Source organism: Monopterus albus, unplaced genomic scaffold, assembly GCF_001952655.1.
Source record: "Monopterus albus unplaced genomic scaffold, M_albus_1.0 scaffold69.1, whole genome shotgun sequence".
Lineage (NCBI taxonomy): Eukaryota > Metazoa > Chordata > Actinopteri > Synbranchiformes > Synbranchidae > Monopterus > Monopterus albus.
In genome coordinates this window covers 3,911,937-3,926,666 of record NW_018127949.1, presented here as the reverse complement: position 1 = coordinate 3,926,666, position 14,730 = coordinate 3,911,937, and the positions used below count along the sequence as shown (strand labels likewise).

The window sequence follows — 14,730 nt, the reverse complement described above, 5'->3', positions numbered from 1 at the left end:
TGGGAGGCTTTGAATCCGGTTATTGATTCTTTGCAGTATTTACATGGTAAAAGGCTCTCTGTTTACTCATGGGCAGCCAGTGACCCTACATTTACAAGACTAAAGTGCTGATATATTGGTGACAAATCACAAAATACTGTAAATTCATCAAATGTTCTTATATGGCTGAAGGTAATCTACTCTGTAACAGTTTGTGGATGAATTATAATTCCATTATTCATCCTCATTTAAGATTGTATACACACGCCTGTGTGTGAATACAAAAGGAGGACAACATCTTCAAAGATTACACAGGACAGCTTACTGGAGAAGAAAGGACTTATCCAGACTCTCATGGAACAGATTTAACCAATTTCCACTACATATCAGTGAATCCTTCTCTGAAGGTAAGCATTTATCAGGATTACAACAGCTGCCAGGAGATGAGTTGAATTAAAACAATAACAGCAAAAACAATTCCTGCAAATGCTAGTGTGAGTGCTCGGTGAGGAAAACGTGATCCTGTCACAGCCTGCTCTACTCTGTTGGGACCTGAATGAAGACTGAAGCAGCCAGCTATTTATGCAACACAGATGAGGTGCTGGGTGCAACGATTCTGGATAAAAGGTAGAAAGGACCAACTCCATATTTAGAGTATACCGAAAACCACCTGGGAACAGTCACTGCTGTGCTTTGAATAAGGAGTTTTATATGTGGATGTGGTATATTTTTAGCTAGAAATAGAAAGTTCTGGGGCTGACAACAGCTCTATATTAACAAAAAGCCGTGTTCTTAAAAAAATGCTTCGTGATAGTTAACAAATATTTACGTATCCAATTTAAGAAATTACTGTATTAAAAGCGTGGTAGAAACCTGCAACTTACACCAGAGGCCTTGCACTGAGCCAAGATATTTCTTTTGTTTCCAGCTGACAAAGAGGACAAAAGCGCACCTGTATCTTGAAGCACCCCAGGTGGCTATACCTGCTTTTTTAACGCATTAAAATGTCTTAACTTTCACTTTTTTAAATGCTAGGCACTATTCCTGTACACATTCAAATTTACAGATGCACAACTGAGGTTAAATTCCATCGGAGAATAGCCTGAAAGGATTTGGGTTCTACAGTCTGTGCTGTTGTAAGCATTGTCGCATGGCTGTGTGTATTTCTAGTTATTTATTTGCTGTTGGTGTTGTGTCTGTGTACCTTGAGCAGTTTGGCATGTAGCAGCAGGGTGTAGGCAGCCTCAGTGTAGTTGTCACACTCTTTGTGGAGGTCACACAGCTTGTACAGGTACCTGGCAGGAAATAGCAATGATTTTCTGTACAGGTCATGTCTGAGTGGGTCACTCACACTTTAACAACAGACAGGAAGCTAGCTCTGCTAGACAGATATGTCCTGACAGCCTTTTTTCCCCCCAGTGTACTTTAACAAAAATAGTTTATTCTGGATCTCTGGGGGTGTACGGCTGGGAGGAAAGCAGCTAAATGTAAAGCCTTTAATCTTTGGCAGGTAAACATTTACCAAGTCTCAATGTACTGCATGCTACTGCATGTACCTTATGGGTGTGCCCAAATTGCCTTGAAAGGATGGAATATCCAGAAATCTGATCACACTGTATTGAACAGGCACAGGACTGACTACGGCTGGGTCTTACCTAATGTACATTTCCTCTCGGTCTATCTCCTTGTAAAAGTTCTACAGGAAGGAAAGAGAAGTGACATTAAAATGGGTTTTAAAAGGTTCAAAGATTTCCACTGGCAACAATGCCATTATACCGTTTAAAAATGTTCACTGTATCATGCTTACATTGGATAACTACAAATTTCTGGATTTTAGATTACAGTATTTTTAAATCTATATTTTGGCACTGTGACAAATTCACTTTTTAAACTACAAATAAATAATGTCCTGGCTTGCAGTGGGCAAATGTAAAATACCTACTGCAAAAAAGTAAGCTGGCTGCCATCAGAATCACAGTGGTAGGCTGTCATGCTGCTCTCCTGGCCAAAAACTGAAAGCTTACACTTTACAAAACCTGATACAACACTGAGAGAACATGGCTTAAATAACTGTTGAATAGGCCAGTAGTCATGTGAGACAAAACTGACATTTTCATGTTCCCAGACAAAATGCCACTCCATAGAAAAGAGGTGTTTTTCAGGTGAGCTGCTCTGGGATAACATCTTAATGCACTGTGATATGTCAAGGGGGTTGTTATTGTTTGTTGACTGTGGGTAGGCACATGCCATTATAGTCACTTTATTGACAATAGCTTATGAACAATGCCTCTGTTGATAACACAGAGTTCTCTATATGTGATATATACATGTAATTTCATGCAAGGGATTCCATGTGATTATGGGTCATAATTAATGAGTTTGTATATACAGTATGTACTCAGTAACTGAAAAAAGCTATCTTACAAGCACGTTGACAGTGCAGCTCATGCGATTTTCTTTGTTCTCGTCATGCATGATGGTCCTGTAGTCCAGCAGCCTCTCCAGCAGACGAACCACCAGAGTGACGAAGTTCTCGCCTGTCTTGGCCAAGTACCTGTGCTTCCTGCAGTGCTCCAGTAAACTAACGTTTGTTGTTGTGTTTGTTTGGAGTGGCCGGGTGCAGTGGTGGTTTATGTGTGAAACAGGAAAAGCCAGAGGCAGAGAGGAAGCACATGAAGCATATGTAAGAGATTTTTCAGCAGTTTAAAATGTCAAACTTTGCCAGTGAGGATATGAAGATACATTATTTTCTTGCCTATTAAAGCAGAGTTAGCTTCCAACTGTGCTGAAAGCAAATATCACAGTGGCAAGCTGTGATGAGAAGTCCTGTGATCATCAGCACACTGTGATTATTTTGAGGAGTGCTATGTTGCAATTAGTATTATCTAACTTGTGAGAGGCTCAGGCGTACTCCTGCCCATTAATCAACACTTACATTTTCTGAAAGAGAACTTTGTACTGCTCGTCTCCACGGCCCCCCTCCACCTCATGATCCAGCTTGGTGATGATCTCGTTCTCAAACTGCAATTCGACATAGCAGGCATAAATAATCAGTGTAGCTAATTTTTCAATTCATTAACGTCATCTCCCTGTCTCACTCCGGCTCGCTCTCTCTGGATCAAGGTTTGGTTGAGGGGACTGTGCTTTGACATTAATCGCCCCTCTCTTGCAGCCCAGCTGGCTGAGTTCTGGTATTTTCTATGTTAATTATTAAAGCTTTTCTTATCTGTGTAAATAACACAAAACATGTGACAAATCTTTCTTACTGTGGCTTCTGACAGTGATACATGGACATTATCTGTGTATGTACAGTGGCAGCTATATAAAAAAAACTGGTTTTATTATGCTGAAACAAAATAATTTGCACCGGCTTTTGGAAGTGCTTGCTGTGTTGGCCAGGCACAAACACAGAACAAGAGAGTGCAGCCAAGTAAGAAAAGAAATAAATGCTGCTCTCTGTTAAGCCAAGGATTTACAACACACACAAAGAAAGGGAGAGACTCAGCAAAGGCAATATGACTGGCTTACAGCATAAAAAGGGTTCAGGCCAAAGTGAAATTGATCACATTTCACTAAAGGGACAAACAAAGAAAGTGGCTTACACCTCCAGTGAGCCCCCATACTGACTGGCACATTGACTTAATTAGCAGTGCTCCTTCCATTTCCACCCCAAACAGCCTGAGCTATTGGCAGAGCTGATCTGACAAAGGCATGATGGTGACACACAGTCAACACAGGACAGACGTTGTGTTGCCTAATAATTTGATACAATAAACATCACATAGTTTCAGAGCCCACAAACGATTATCACAAAACTGAAAACTGCCTGAGACATAATATGGTAAAACAGCTGTAGCCAAATAGTTTTCCACATACAGAAAGGCCTAATTTTGCACTGTAATGAGGCATTGTATTAAGTTCCATTTACCAAGGCTGTTGATAATTGCAGCACAACAAAATGAGATTTGCAAAATTACAAGAAGCAGTTTTCTCAGATGGACCATCCTTCATTACTGTTCACTCTGCCTCAGATTTCCACACCAACACCCACTGATTTCCATAAAGTATACTAGCATTCTACTTTTCTGTCTTGTGTCATTTTGCTACAGTTATTTCATGTATCAGACAACACACCAGCTGGAAGCCGCTTGAGAAGTGGAACTCGCACTGCATCATGTCGAAAAAGATGGGAATGGTGGCTTTTCGCAGCTCGATCTCAGGAACTAGTGTCATCTCCAGGATTGGACCCACCATCTCTGGAATGAATTTCTTCTTGTGGGGCCCTAAGAGAGGAAAGACAGTACATTTACACAGAAATGCAGAGTATACTACACAGTTAATTTATAATATGAACAAACAACATGTTGATGCTAATTCATCCTTAATGTGCTGCAGATTTAAAAGTGGCTGTTGCAAATAAAAAAAGACATCAGGTTCATTTGTCCTTTTCAGTAACAATCGTGGTAAATAATTTCACCAGCTAACTTCGTAGGTAAAAAACAGAGTTCATTTAAAAACCCATTGAATGAGTCAACCTAATCTGATGGAAACCTCTAATTAGGGTATCAGAAGGTGCAAGTTACAGAGAGATAAGTTTAAATAAGGTGACCCAATCTCCATACTAGTCTCATTACATTGAGACTTGTCTCTCTCATCACACAACACAAAACATAATTAACATGATTGCCTGTATTTAGCTGCTGCTCTTTGCTGGGCGGGTTTATAACGACTTGCTGACTTGGCAGATAATCAAAAACACAAATTGAGAAAACAACACTTCAACACATGTCAATTGCTACTTTACTGATCCTTGTTGAATTTATTCAGGGAAAAATGATTTATTCTTGGTTAGGCAAAAGCAAAACTGATTGACAATGGAGTTAACTTACCTAGATTGTACCACATATCCCTGATTTCAAAACCAATCTGTCTTCTCATGTCCTGGTACCTGAAAAACAAAAATTAAAAAATGTTACACAAGCTTATACAATATAGACGTAGATAAAACAAAAATTATTTGGAGATCAAGGGTAAACTCATTCTAGCCTAAAGCTGTGTGACATACTGTATGTACACTCACTGGCCACTGTATTAGGTACATCTGTACAACAGTCGGCAACACTTCAGCCTTAACGTCTGTGTTTATGACGCTCCACCTATTTGTTTTTGGTGAACGTGTCATAAAGGTATAAATTCAATTCTATGTTTATTATTGAGGTCATAGTTAAAGGTGTTGTTGTGCTGGACTACATTATATTCAGAGGTGTTCCTAATATTCTGGGCCTCTCATGTATGTAGCTCAGGAGGACAAAAATATAGACACCTCTAAATATAATGCAGTCCAGTAGAACACCACCTTTAACTATGGCTTCAATAAGTAACATATAATTGAATGGATACATTTATGACACTGTTATCAAAAACTGAAACATCTGCACTTCATAAACACAGATGTTAATAATCATACTCACAGAATAATGATAATCACCTTTATTTGGCCAAGTTTGTTACACACAAGGAATTTTTTTTCTGGTACAGAACTGAGGCAGCCATCTGCGGCGCCAACTCACCGATGGCTCTAACCATCGGGGGCAACGGGGGGGTTCAGTGACTTGCCCAAGGACAAGGCAAGGAAGTGTTGCACTGAAGTGCATACAATTCTACAGTTGTACCTAATAAAGCGGCTGGTGAGTGTAAGTGGACTGGAACCTCAATATGTCATGTTATGTTCCATTTGTGCCACTGCTGCATGTATCAAAGTCAGTGTTGTTGCTTCCAATATGAAAATATCAGTAGATATTAAAAGAAAAAAAGAGAATGAAAAAGAAAAAAGAATGAATCCAAAAACTAAGGAAAAGTAAACACAGAACTTGGACTCTTAAAAACAAGCATGAACAATGTGGCAAGTGCTTTGATTTATCAGATATATTTTTAATGATTATTCCAGGTATCAGAGAGCCAAAGATGAATTTCATGCCTTCTCTGGGCACTGCTTTGCCCTGATAGAGGTCGACATATGCAGTGACCAAGGTAAAGATAAATAATATTTCCTGTTTCCTCTTGCAAAGAGCAAATACTGTGAATAGTTGAGAACAGTTCCTTGAGTCGCTCACGTGCATGCCTAAATGACAACCATTACACCAGCATATAATAACTGTTTAAACAGATTCACGGTGGCTTGACCATGGTAAGTTAGTTTGCTTTGCCTTTCCATGAAACATAAATGCACACAAATGATTCCCACCCAGGCAAGTCTGCAACATACACATACTGGTAGTCAGCAGGCTGTCAGCTATACTCTTCTCTTCTGTTTATGCATTTCAAAACCCAGAAGACTGAGGACAGATGACATGAGGCAAACTGTTTGATCAGACAGTCTTTGTTGGCAACAGCTCTTTGAATTTAACTTGATGCATCAAGAACCCTTATAAAAAAAACAAAAAAAAAAACAAAGATTTGCAAAATAAGCAGGAAGGATCACTCTCATCCTGACTCCTTGTCTAGTTTTTGCGAACAGGGGCTTATAAGCTGATCAGCTCTGCCATGTGTAGGTCATGAACTGATCTCGACGGCAGCTTGGAGCCCGTCTCCCTGTCTGCCACACTGCCCTGGGTCACAGAAACGACAACTAGTGAAGTGGAAAAGACAGAGAGGGAGAGACAGTGAATGATGGTGAGACTAACAGGGATGGCAAAAGTGAGACCAGTTGAAACCGATCAGAAGACACAGAAGAAATGGCTTTAGTTCTTTCAAAGTCAACTGCACATTTGATAAGAATTTCAAGCCTGATATTATTTAAGACTAAGAATATAGAAGACCCAATGAAGTTAACAGTTCTGGGAGAACTATTTCTGGCTGTTTTCACCCTAGTTCCACGAGACTGGTATAGCTGACTTTAGTTGCACCACTGCATGCTGAGAGGTAATCAAATGTACTTTGACTGCTGGTTCACCATGTGGAATAACTGCACTGAGCTGGAATGTTGTGGTTCTGTTTTGGAGCAATGGCAAATCATCACAGTCTCTGCCCTCAACCAAGCCAGCTGGTTGCGTGGCTGATCACGCTGCTAAAACAGAAAAGCAAGTTATGCAGCACTCAGGTCACACTGGTAACACAATGCTGTAACAACAAGAGACTTGTGAATGAATAAATGTCAAAGAAGCAATGTTTTCTCCAAAACATTTTGTTTGTTTGAATAGGATTTTTTTTGTCAGCATAATCAGGACTCCCACAAGAAGCAACGCCGATTTCGCAAACTGCTCTTTCTCCAGCTGGTGGCGCTGCAGGCGTCTGCATTGTTTGCACATGCCGAGAATCAGGCCTGACTGACTATCAGACTGAGCGACTGATGGAGGCACAAGGACACTCTCTCTCCTCTGCCTAGTACACGAATGGCATAACACTGTAAAGTCAAGTAAAAAGATGAGTTTCACCTCCAAGTGTTGACACCTCTCCTGACCTCTAATTAATATCTATCCAAGGCCTGTTTCACACACCATGACATTTCAGAGCATCCTGTAGCCCTGACATAATTCTTAAATCAAACTGATTGTTTTGCCAATATTGCTCAAAGACACACAAATGTATTTCGATAAAGAGGAGAAGAGCACAGCTAGAATCTTTAGCAAAGACGCTGAATAATTTCTTTGCAGTTTGGCCAGGGTTGTGCTCACAACCTGCTCGTGTGCCAGTGAAAGCATGCAGTTTTGTGTCTCCTTATACACTATGACCATGCAGATGACTGCACACATGTCCTTATCTGAGCTGAGACAGATGCACAGTGCTGTTCACACTCCTGTAAGCAGCAGGACTGGCAGCTATGACTGTTGGTTGTCAAGACCTACAACACCTACCTGTCAGCTGTGGGGTGGAAGGCTCTCTAAAATAACATGTCTACAGAGGAACAGCTGTTAGCAGTAAGTATTATGGAACTGGGGCTCATAGTTACTTGTGATACAACTGGGTCAGGGTGCAAGGAGCAAGATTTAGAGGGGAACAGAAGAAATGGAGTTGGAGGCATGAGGTGAAGAAAACAGAAGAAATGGAGAAAAACATACAGAGATAGTTGTCAGATACAGCAAGAGGGGAACAAATAAAGGATCGACAGGCAGTGGCCTGTAAAAAAACACAAAGGATCGACAGGCAGTGGCCTGTAAAAACAGATGAGATGTGATCAAAGCTCAAAGAAAAGGGAGTTATAAAACCTGACAATATGACAGTCCCCCTCCTCATCACTCACATCAGCATATCATGACAATGCTGTGTGCTCATTTATCCAGCTCTGTACGTGAAGCTGCATTTCCACAGTTTCTGGCCATAGCCCTTCTAAATGAACAGTTAAAGAAAAATTACAGAAACAACAGTTTCTTAGAGCTTTAATTTTTTCCCTTTGCATCAGTTATAAACTTGTGCTTATCATTGTTCTTGCTGAGGCTTGGGAACAGACAGCAGTATGACAGGGCAAGAAATGAGTGTTCATACAGCACGCACACAGACTGTAAACAAGCCAAGAGTTTAGCCAAATGATGTAAACCTTACATGTCAGTAATAATAACCATCTACTCTACACAAACTGTACAGTAGATCAAGGTTCAATCAGAGAACAAAGACAGTATTATCTCTTCTAAATACATTACGTTAGGCAAACCTTGGTGTTTCTTCAAAACCTACATGGGTTGTTTAACTCCTCGTCTTATTGGCAGTGTTGGAGTGTTCCCAGTCTCCCCAGTTATCTTGGTATGTACAATGTTATTACTACTGATGGCCAAAACTATGAAAATAATGCAAGACAAAGATTGTGAAAAACACACTCTTATATTCAGGCCACGCAGTCCATGACTGTGACGGCGGTCTAAGTGTGAAAAGGAAATGAGGATCACACCAGACACCAGTAATGGACCAGAACTTCAAACAGCACAGGACGATGTATGACACGGGAGAAAAGCCAATGCAGAACACTAAAGAGCCCCGCTCCACACATCTCTGCTTTTACCCCTCTGTTCTCTGCTCCCAAGCAAGGCACAATAATTGGTATTGCAGGCAGGACTGGCAGTTCATGCGCCAGCACACAAGGAAATGGGATGCACAGAGGGAGACGTAAAAGAGAGAAGGTGGGGGAGGCAGACAAAGAGACAGAGAAGGTGAGTGGGTGGGCAGAGGTAGACGGTGAGTGAGAGAAGCTCACAAACCCTGAAGAGTATCCCCTTCACACGCTGTGAAGGCTTCCTGTAGTTGTATTTGAATGACATATTTGGAATCTTAAAAGAACAGTCCAAAAACAGCAGATCAGCTCATTCCTGTGCTTATGCCAGGAAATTCAGTTCTTGTGTATCTGAATCAAACAGCTGTTTCTTTCGGGGAAGGCTGAGAAAAAGCAGGGTGGGGGTGGTTGGGCACGTCCTGTTTACTGTGTCTGACTGTTTGTGTGGGAATTTATCAGAGCTGATAATACAGCACTGACCAAGAAGTCGTCTCACTGCCAAGCCAGGGCCAGTGTGATGAATGCTTCAGTGACAAAAGCTCCTCCAAATGAAGATGAGAGCCTCCACGTCTGCCCAGAAAGCATTTACACATTTGGCTGCATTACCAGACTCTATAAGAAATACAAATGTAGATGAATGGCTTTTGTAGCTACAGTCAGTGGATGGGTGAGAAATGAAACCCTTCTCTGAACTTTGATGAAAGTAGGGTTAGGTTTTAGAGTAGATTTTCAAAAGCAATAAATGTCTTGCAATAAAATTAATGGATTTAAAACTTCAGCCACTAAAAGCCTCTGTGCTTTGTGATATCAAAAGTTCTCCCTTTTATTCTGAGCATGTAGAAGATGCTCCGAGGAGAGACCAAAGACCTTTATCCTAATTCCAAAAGGGGATTCTCATCTTCGCCTGATACCAGAGATTTGAGTAAAAGACGTGCCCTCTATAACCCCTGGTGTTACTATGAGGCTCTTCTGCTTTGTTGAGAAGTGCAAACAACTAGTGCAGCCTCTGCTGGAACCACGGGGTGCTGGGAATCCCTCTGAGCACACTCATACTGAGGAGGGAGCGTTGGTGTGCACTGAGGATGTCCTGTGGATTGAGAGAGTAATAGCACTTACTTGTGGAAGATCTTGGCTCTTTTGTCGCTTGAGAAGTTCTCCAGCTGCAACGACTCCTGGGTGAGGAAGGCTACAGCCAGGTGAAAGTAGTTGTTCCACAGCTGACTCAGACAGAAACAGACAAATGGACAGAATGTGGAGTGAGAAAAGAAGACGAGAAGAGAATATACATGTAGAGCACACCCTTTCTTAAGAGAATGCCCATAAGCCAATTTACATGCCTGGTTAAACTAAACCAGTAAAAAAAATGGCTGCATAAGGCTATGTCATTTTATCCAGATAAATTATCTTTACACCACAGAGCTGCAGTTTAGAATATGGAAAGCCCAACAGCTTTATCCAGACACCATAAAGATAGCTCCAAGTGATATAAGTCACACTAAAAGCAAATCATAAATGCTTTAAAAGCTCAGAGCAGTTTAATTGCTGACAACATTAAACATTCTTCTATATGTCAGATATTTAAAAAGCAAAAAGAAAATGTTGCTTTACTCTGGAGGGAGCAGGTTAAAATATTCAGAACGCACATCAAATTGGCAGCCATTACACAATAATTGATGCTCTCTACACAACTCTTACTGTATGCCTAATGCATCTGAAACATTAAAGCAGCCTCACCATCAAACTGCTGTGAAAAGATGACTAAAAAAAAAATGCAGCCAAATATTTTCCAAAACTTCTTTTAATTGTACTTAAATGATCATCCAATCTTGCCTAGACTAAAGAAACCCTGTCTTCGGGAGGCAGTCTTTCATCAGTTCAGCTCTTACCTGTAGCTCAAAGTTTGTTTGATCCAGAAACTTTTTGTTCAGCACTGCTGCATACTGATTAATGGCCCGTAGAAACACTCTGAAAAGACGAGAGGACCGTGTCTGAATACAGTCTTGTTTTGTCACCTTAAAATAAAGGCTATTATACAGTTTCTAATTACATGGATTTAAAGGTCAGGTTTGAACAACTCTGTGCCCACTGAAACTACTTTGCTTGTTGATCCAGTCGCCCCCAGGTATTCATATTCACACCCCGTGTAAACACCACTGTAGTGAACATTTGATCCCCTAACAAAATGTCATACTCAATTACAGTACAGATGCTTGTATACTGAATAGTAATGGACTGGATTTACTGTGCAATGTAAAAGGAAATACAGCGATATAAAAAATACTTGCATTTAAACCACTTAATGGATCAAACTACGATGCATCATTGCTGCTACTTCATATATATATATATATATGTATAGTAAACCACTGCTAGGACACAAGCACTGGCAGAGGAGTCGGGAGTTTTTTTTTAATTTTTATTACATTTCTCAGCGACCTGTTTAAAAACATAAATCTTAATTAAAGGGAAGAGAAGCTTTGACATATTTACAGTAGCCAACAACCTTCCATCAGCAGTCCCTGCGAAAGGAAACCTAAACAGTCCAAAAATGCAAAAAGATGCTACACACAATATGCTGTAAAACAGAATAGTAATTTCCATGAAGAATGAATATTTGTCCTTATCAAAAATACTGTATGTGCTTCAGAGGTGAAACACAGGTTCAATCTTTCTCTTTGGCTGAATGAGGTACAGAATAACCTCAAGAAAAAGGACTTGATGAGTAGACCTTAATGACAAGTCTGTCTGAAGACTTAATCCACTCTGATGGTGCAGAATTAAATATTAATAACTTCAATGGCATGAAGCTTTTAGAGGGGAATTATGATTGCTGCTTACAGAGTCAGAGGCCCATCCACTATTTAACGTCATTCCCTGGTGAAACCAGCCATACAACAATGTCTGTGCTCATTTTTAAGAATTGCCCATGGAAGAAAAAACCTTTTATCATGAGCGCAGAAGAAAATATGTAGAGAAGAGTAATTTCAACTATCTGAACCACACCAGGTTCTTGTGATTTCTCAGCCTTAGTCCCTGCTTCAGTTGATTTGTTTTCCTCACAAATACTTAACAACCAAACAGTAACAAATAACTGCCCAAGGCAAAATATGACAATACATCAGAAGGCATCATAAAAAATAGCAAGGTGGAACAAGGACAACCTTTATGCCATTTGAGTGGATTGCATCAGGGTTTTATGAGCAGGCACTAAAGCGGCATTAAGATGTAACTCTTGTGTCAGCGACACTGGCAGGTGAGCAGACACCACTGCACAGGCGGCTCCAAGAGGGCCTTGTCACGGTCCAAGCCATGTGACAGAATCAGACATTCCTCACACAGCACCTAGGCGTCTCTAACTTTAGGTTTTCAGCTGCAAAGGTCCCTGTCACCTGAGCATACAGCAAGGTCTAAATTTTAGTGGCGTAGAGACAGGACTGGGTTTCCCTCAGTGCCTTGTCTAACTGATTATGAACAGAAATAATCATCACTGTTGAGAGGAGGACGCTGTGAGATGTGGGGCATTTTAGAGCTATACAGTATTCATGTACCACATTTATCTCCATTGCTGACTAAATGCTATTCAGTACTGATGTGTGATACATATTAATAGTCACCTTAATTATTAGCTGGAAAGGTCAACTGTCAAACACCTCTGGATAAGCCATTAGAAGCCCATTTCTCTGGCTCTCTGGTCTCAGAGCGGGAGACCCCTCCCTCCCATCACCTAAACTCAGACAGCCTATTACCACCATCCTGTCTGCACGAGCTCCCCCTCTGCACAGCTCACTCAATTTTCTGCAGCTGTGAACATGCCAATATAGTTGATACGCTTAACACTGGACTAATGCCAAAGTGTTTTCCATCCACTGCACCTGTCGGGCGAGAAATATTACTGCTCAGCATGGGGGGCTCATTATTTTCAGTTTCAATTTTCAAATGATGAGAGAAAACGTATTATTGTCAATATTAAAAACACTAAGTATTAAAGATTACATTGATACTACAATAAATGAAAATTGGTTAGAGTCTGGTTTTTATTTTGATATTAACTAGAATTTTGGTTTTGGTAATGGGCAATTACTGTGTTTGTTTAGAGCTGCACTGTTTTCAGTAAGTCATTCTCAACACTATTAAAGCTTTCCTTGCATCATACAGCACATTACTGGCAGCCTCTGCCCAGGAATGCACAGATGACTGGCTCTTAGCTACAGTAAATGTGTAGCAAAAATGTATTAATGCTTAAGGACGCGTTAAGACATGGTCTGAGGAGAACGGGAATCAAACCGCCAACCCTGTGATCAGAGGTCAACCTGCTCTACCCCTGATCCACAGCCACCCATGGATTACAGGAAACACAACAACTTTAAGATGTACTGGGATTGAAAAAAACAAAATCAACCCTCCCCTTAAAAAAATAGACATTTGCTGGTGAAAAGTCACTAAAAGTGAAAATCATATGCCTTACTGTGTCAACACAGACAACTACTGACCTACAAAAACTGACTTATAGCAACTCTACTCAGTGGTATGATGCTCAGACCTGGTAATGAAACATATTTACAGTAAGTCAACGATTCAGCTCATTTTAAAAGCTAGCATATATGTGGATGATGTGATTGGGCCACCTAAATTAATTTCTATTTACCAATAGCTGTAATATCTGCTGATATTTCCAAGGCAGTGCGCAGCTTCTGCTTCTGGGTCACAAGGAGGAGAGGAGCAAGATCAATAGTCTTCATAGCTTGTGGCTAAATATGACTCAACGTGGAAAAAGCAGCTGTAATCAACCATTTCTCCTTTCCAGTAGAGGGACTCCTTCATGGTTCCACTACAACTGGCTGATGATCTGCACAACTGCAATTTCCTGTGCTCTCTACATGACTGATGTGCAGAATGTCTATGCCAACATGAGTACAAATGTCACTCATGTTTGATCATATAAACTCCACTACCTAAAAGCCTGTTTAAGGTCAGCAGACTGCCTGAGTGCAGACATATAATGGGCTTTAATGAATGGATAGGACAGTTTCTCTGTGAGAACATCCTGCCATTAATTAAAGTGAAAAACTTAATGAGGTGGATGAAAATAGAATATAATTTCCCTCACAGTAGGCTCTCACTAAGACACTCCAGAAACCATTTCAAACAGGATTAAAGATATTCAGAGCTAATGTCTTGAGTTTTTAAATATGTAATGTGTATGAAATTTCTAAATTATGGCCCTTTAATGAATATGATATACTCACAAAAATACCTCTCTGTGTTAGTCCAAGAGGAATGATTTACACTATAACAATATGCAATTACAGTACGGTCTATAATTAATTACGGTACTGATTTCAGGGAATATTATTTGCACATAAACAGCAATTCAAGTGTGAATCCAGACCGTCTGCACAGTGAATATTAACTGTAAATTATACAGCCTGTGGTGTCACCGCTCATTTAGGCTTGCATTATTAACAAAGCCAAATGCCAGAGGGAAGATTCTTGGCTACCTTGCAACATCTGTTACAGCCAGTCATTGTGCTGCAGAGGGAAAATAAGATGCGCAGATGCAACGGCAGAGACAATGACGAACCAGTTCTGGGTAACTTCATTACAAGTACAAGCAAAATGCTAATGACTGGGAAATTTAAGCTGCTACTATAAACGTAAACAAAGACTTTTCCAGTGGATTTGATGTTTGCTCTATGCCTTGAGCTACGACACCAAGCATTTCTTGGGACACCCTGAAAATGCATTCTGTTGCTGTTTTTTGCTGTTTAATC

At 40.5% G+C, this 14,730-nt stretch overlaps 1 protein-coding gene across 1 annotated transcript in view; it reads right to left on the bottom strand.

Moving 5' to 3' along the window:
• dock1 (dedicator of cytokinesis 1) overlaps positions 1-14,730 on the bottom strand; it is a 182,771-nt gene that overhangs the window by 30,140 nt on the left and 137,901 nt on the right. The window contains 8 exon segments of the mRNA XM_020605212.1: positions 1,184-1,274; positions 1,635-1,675; positions 2,404-2,560; positions 2,915-3,000; positions 4,114-4,262; positions 4,869-4,927; positions 10,076-10,176; positions 10,846-10,924. Of these exon segments, the coding sequence (XP_020460868.1) occupies positions 1,184-1,274; positions 1,635-1,675; positions 2,404-2,560; positions 2,915-3,000; positions 4,114-4,262; positions 4,869-4,927; positions 10,076-10,176; positions 10,846-10,924 (763 nt within the window).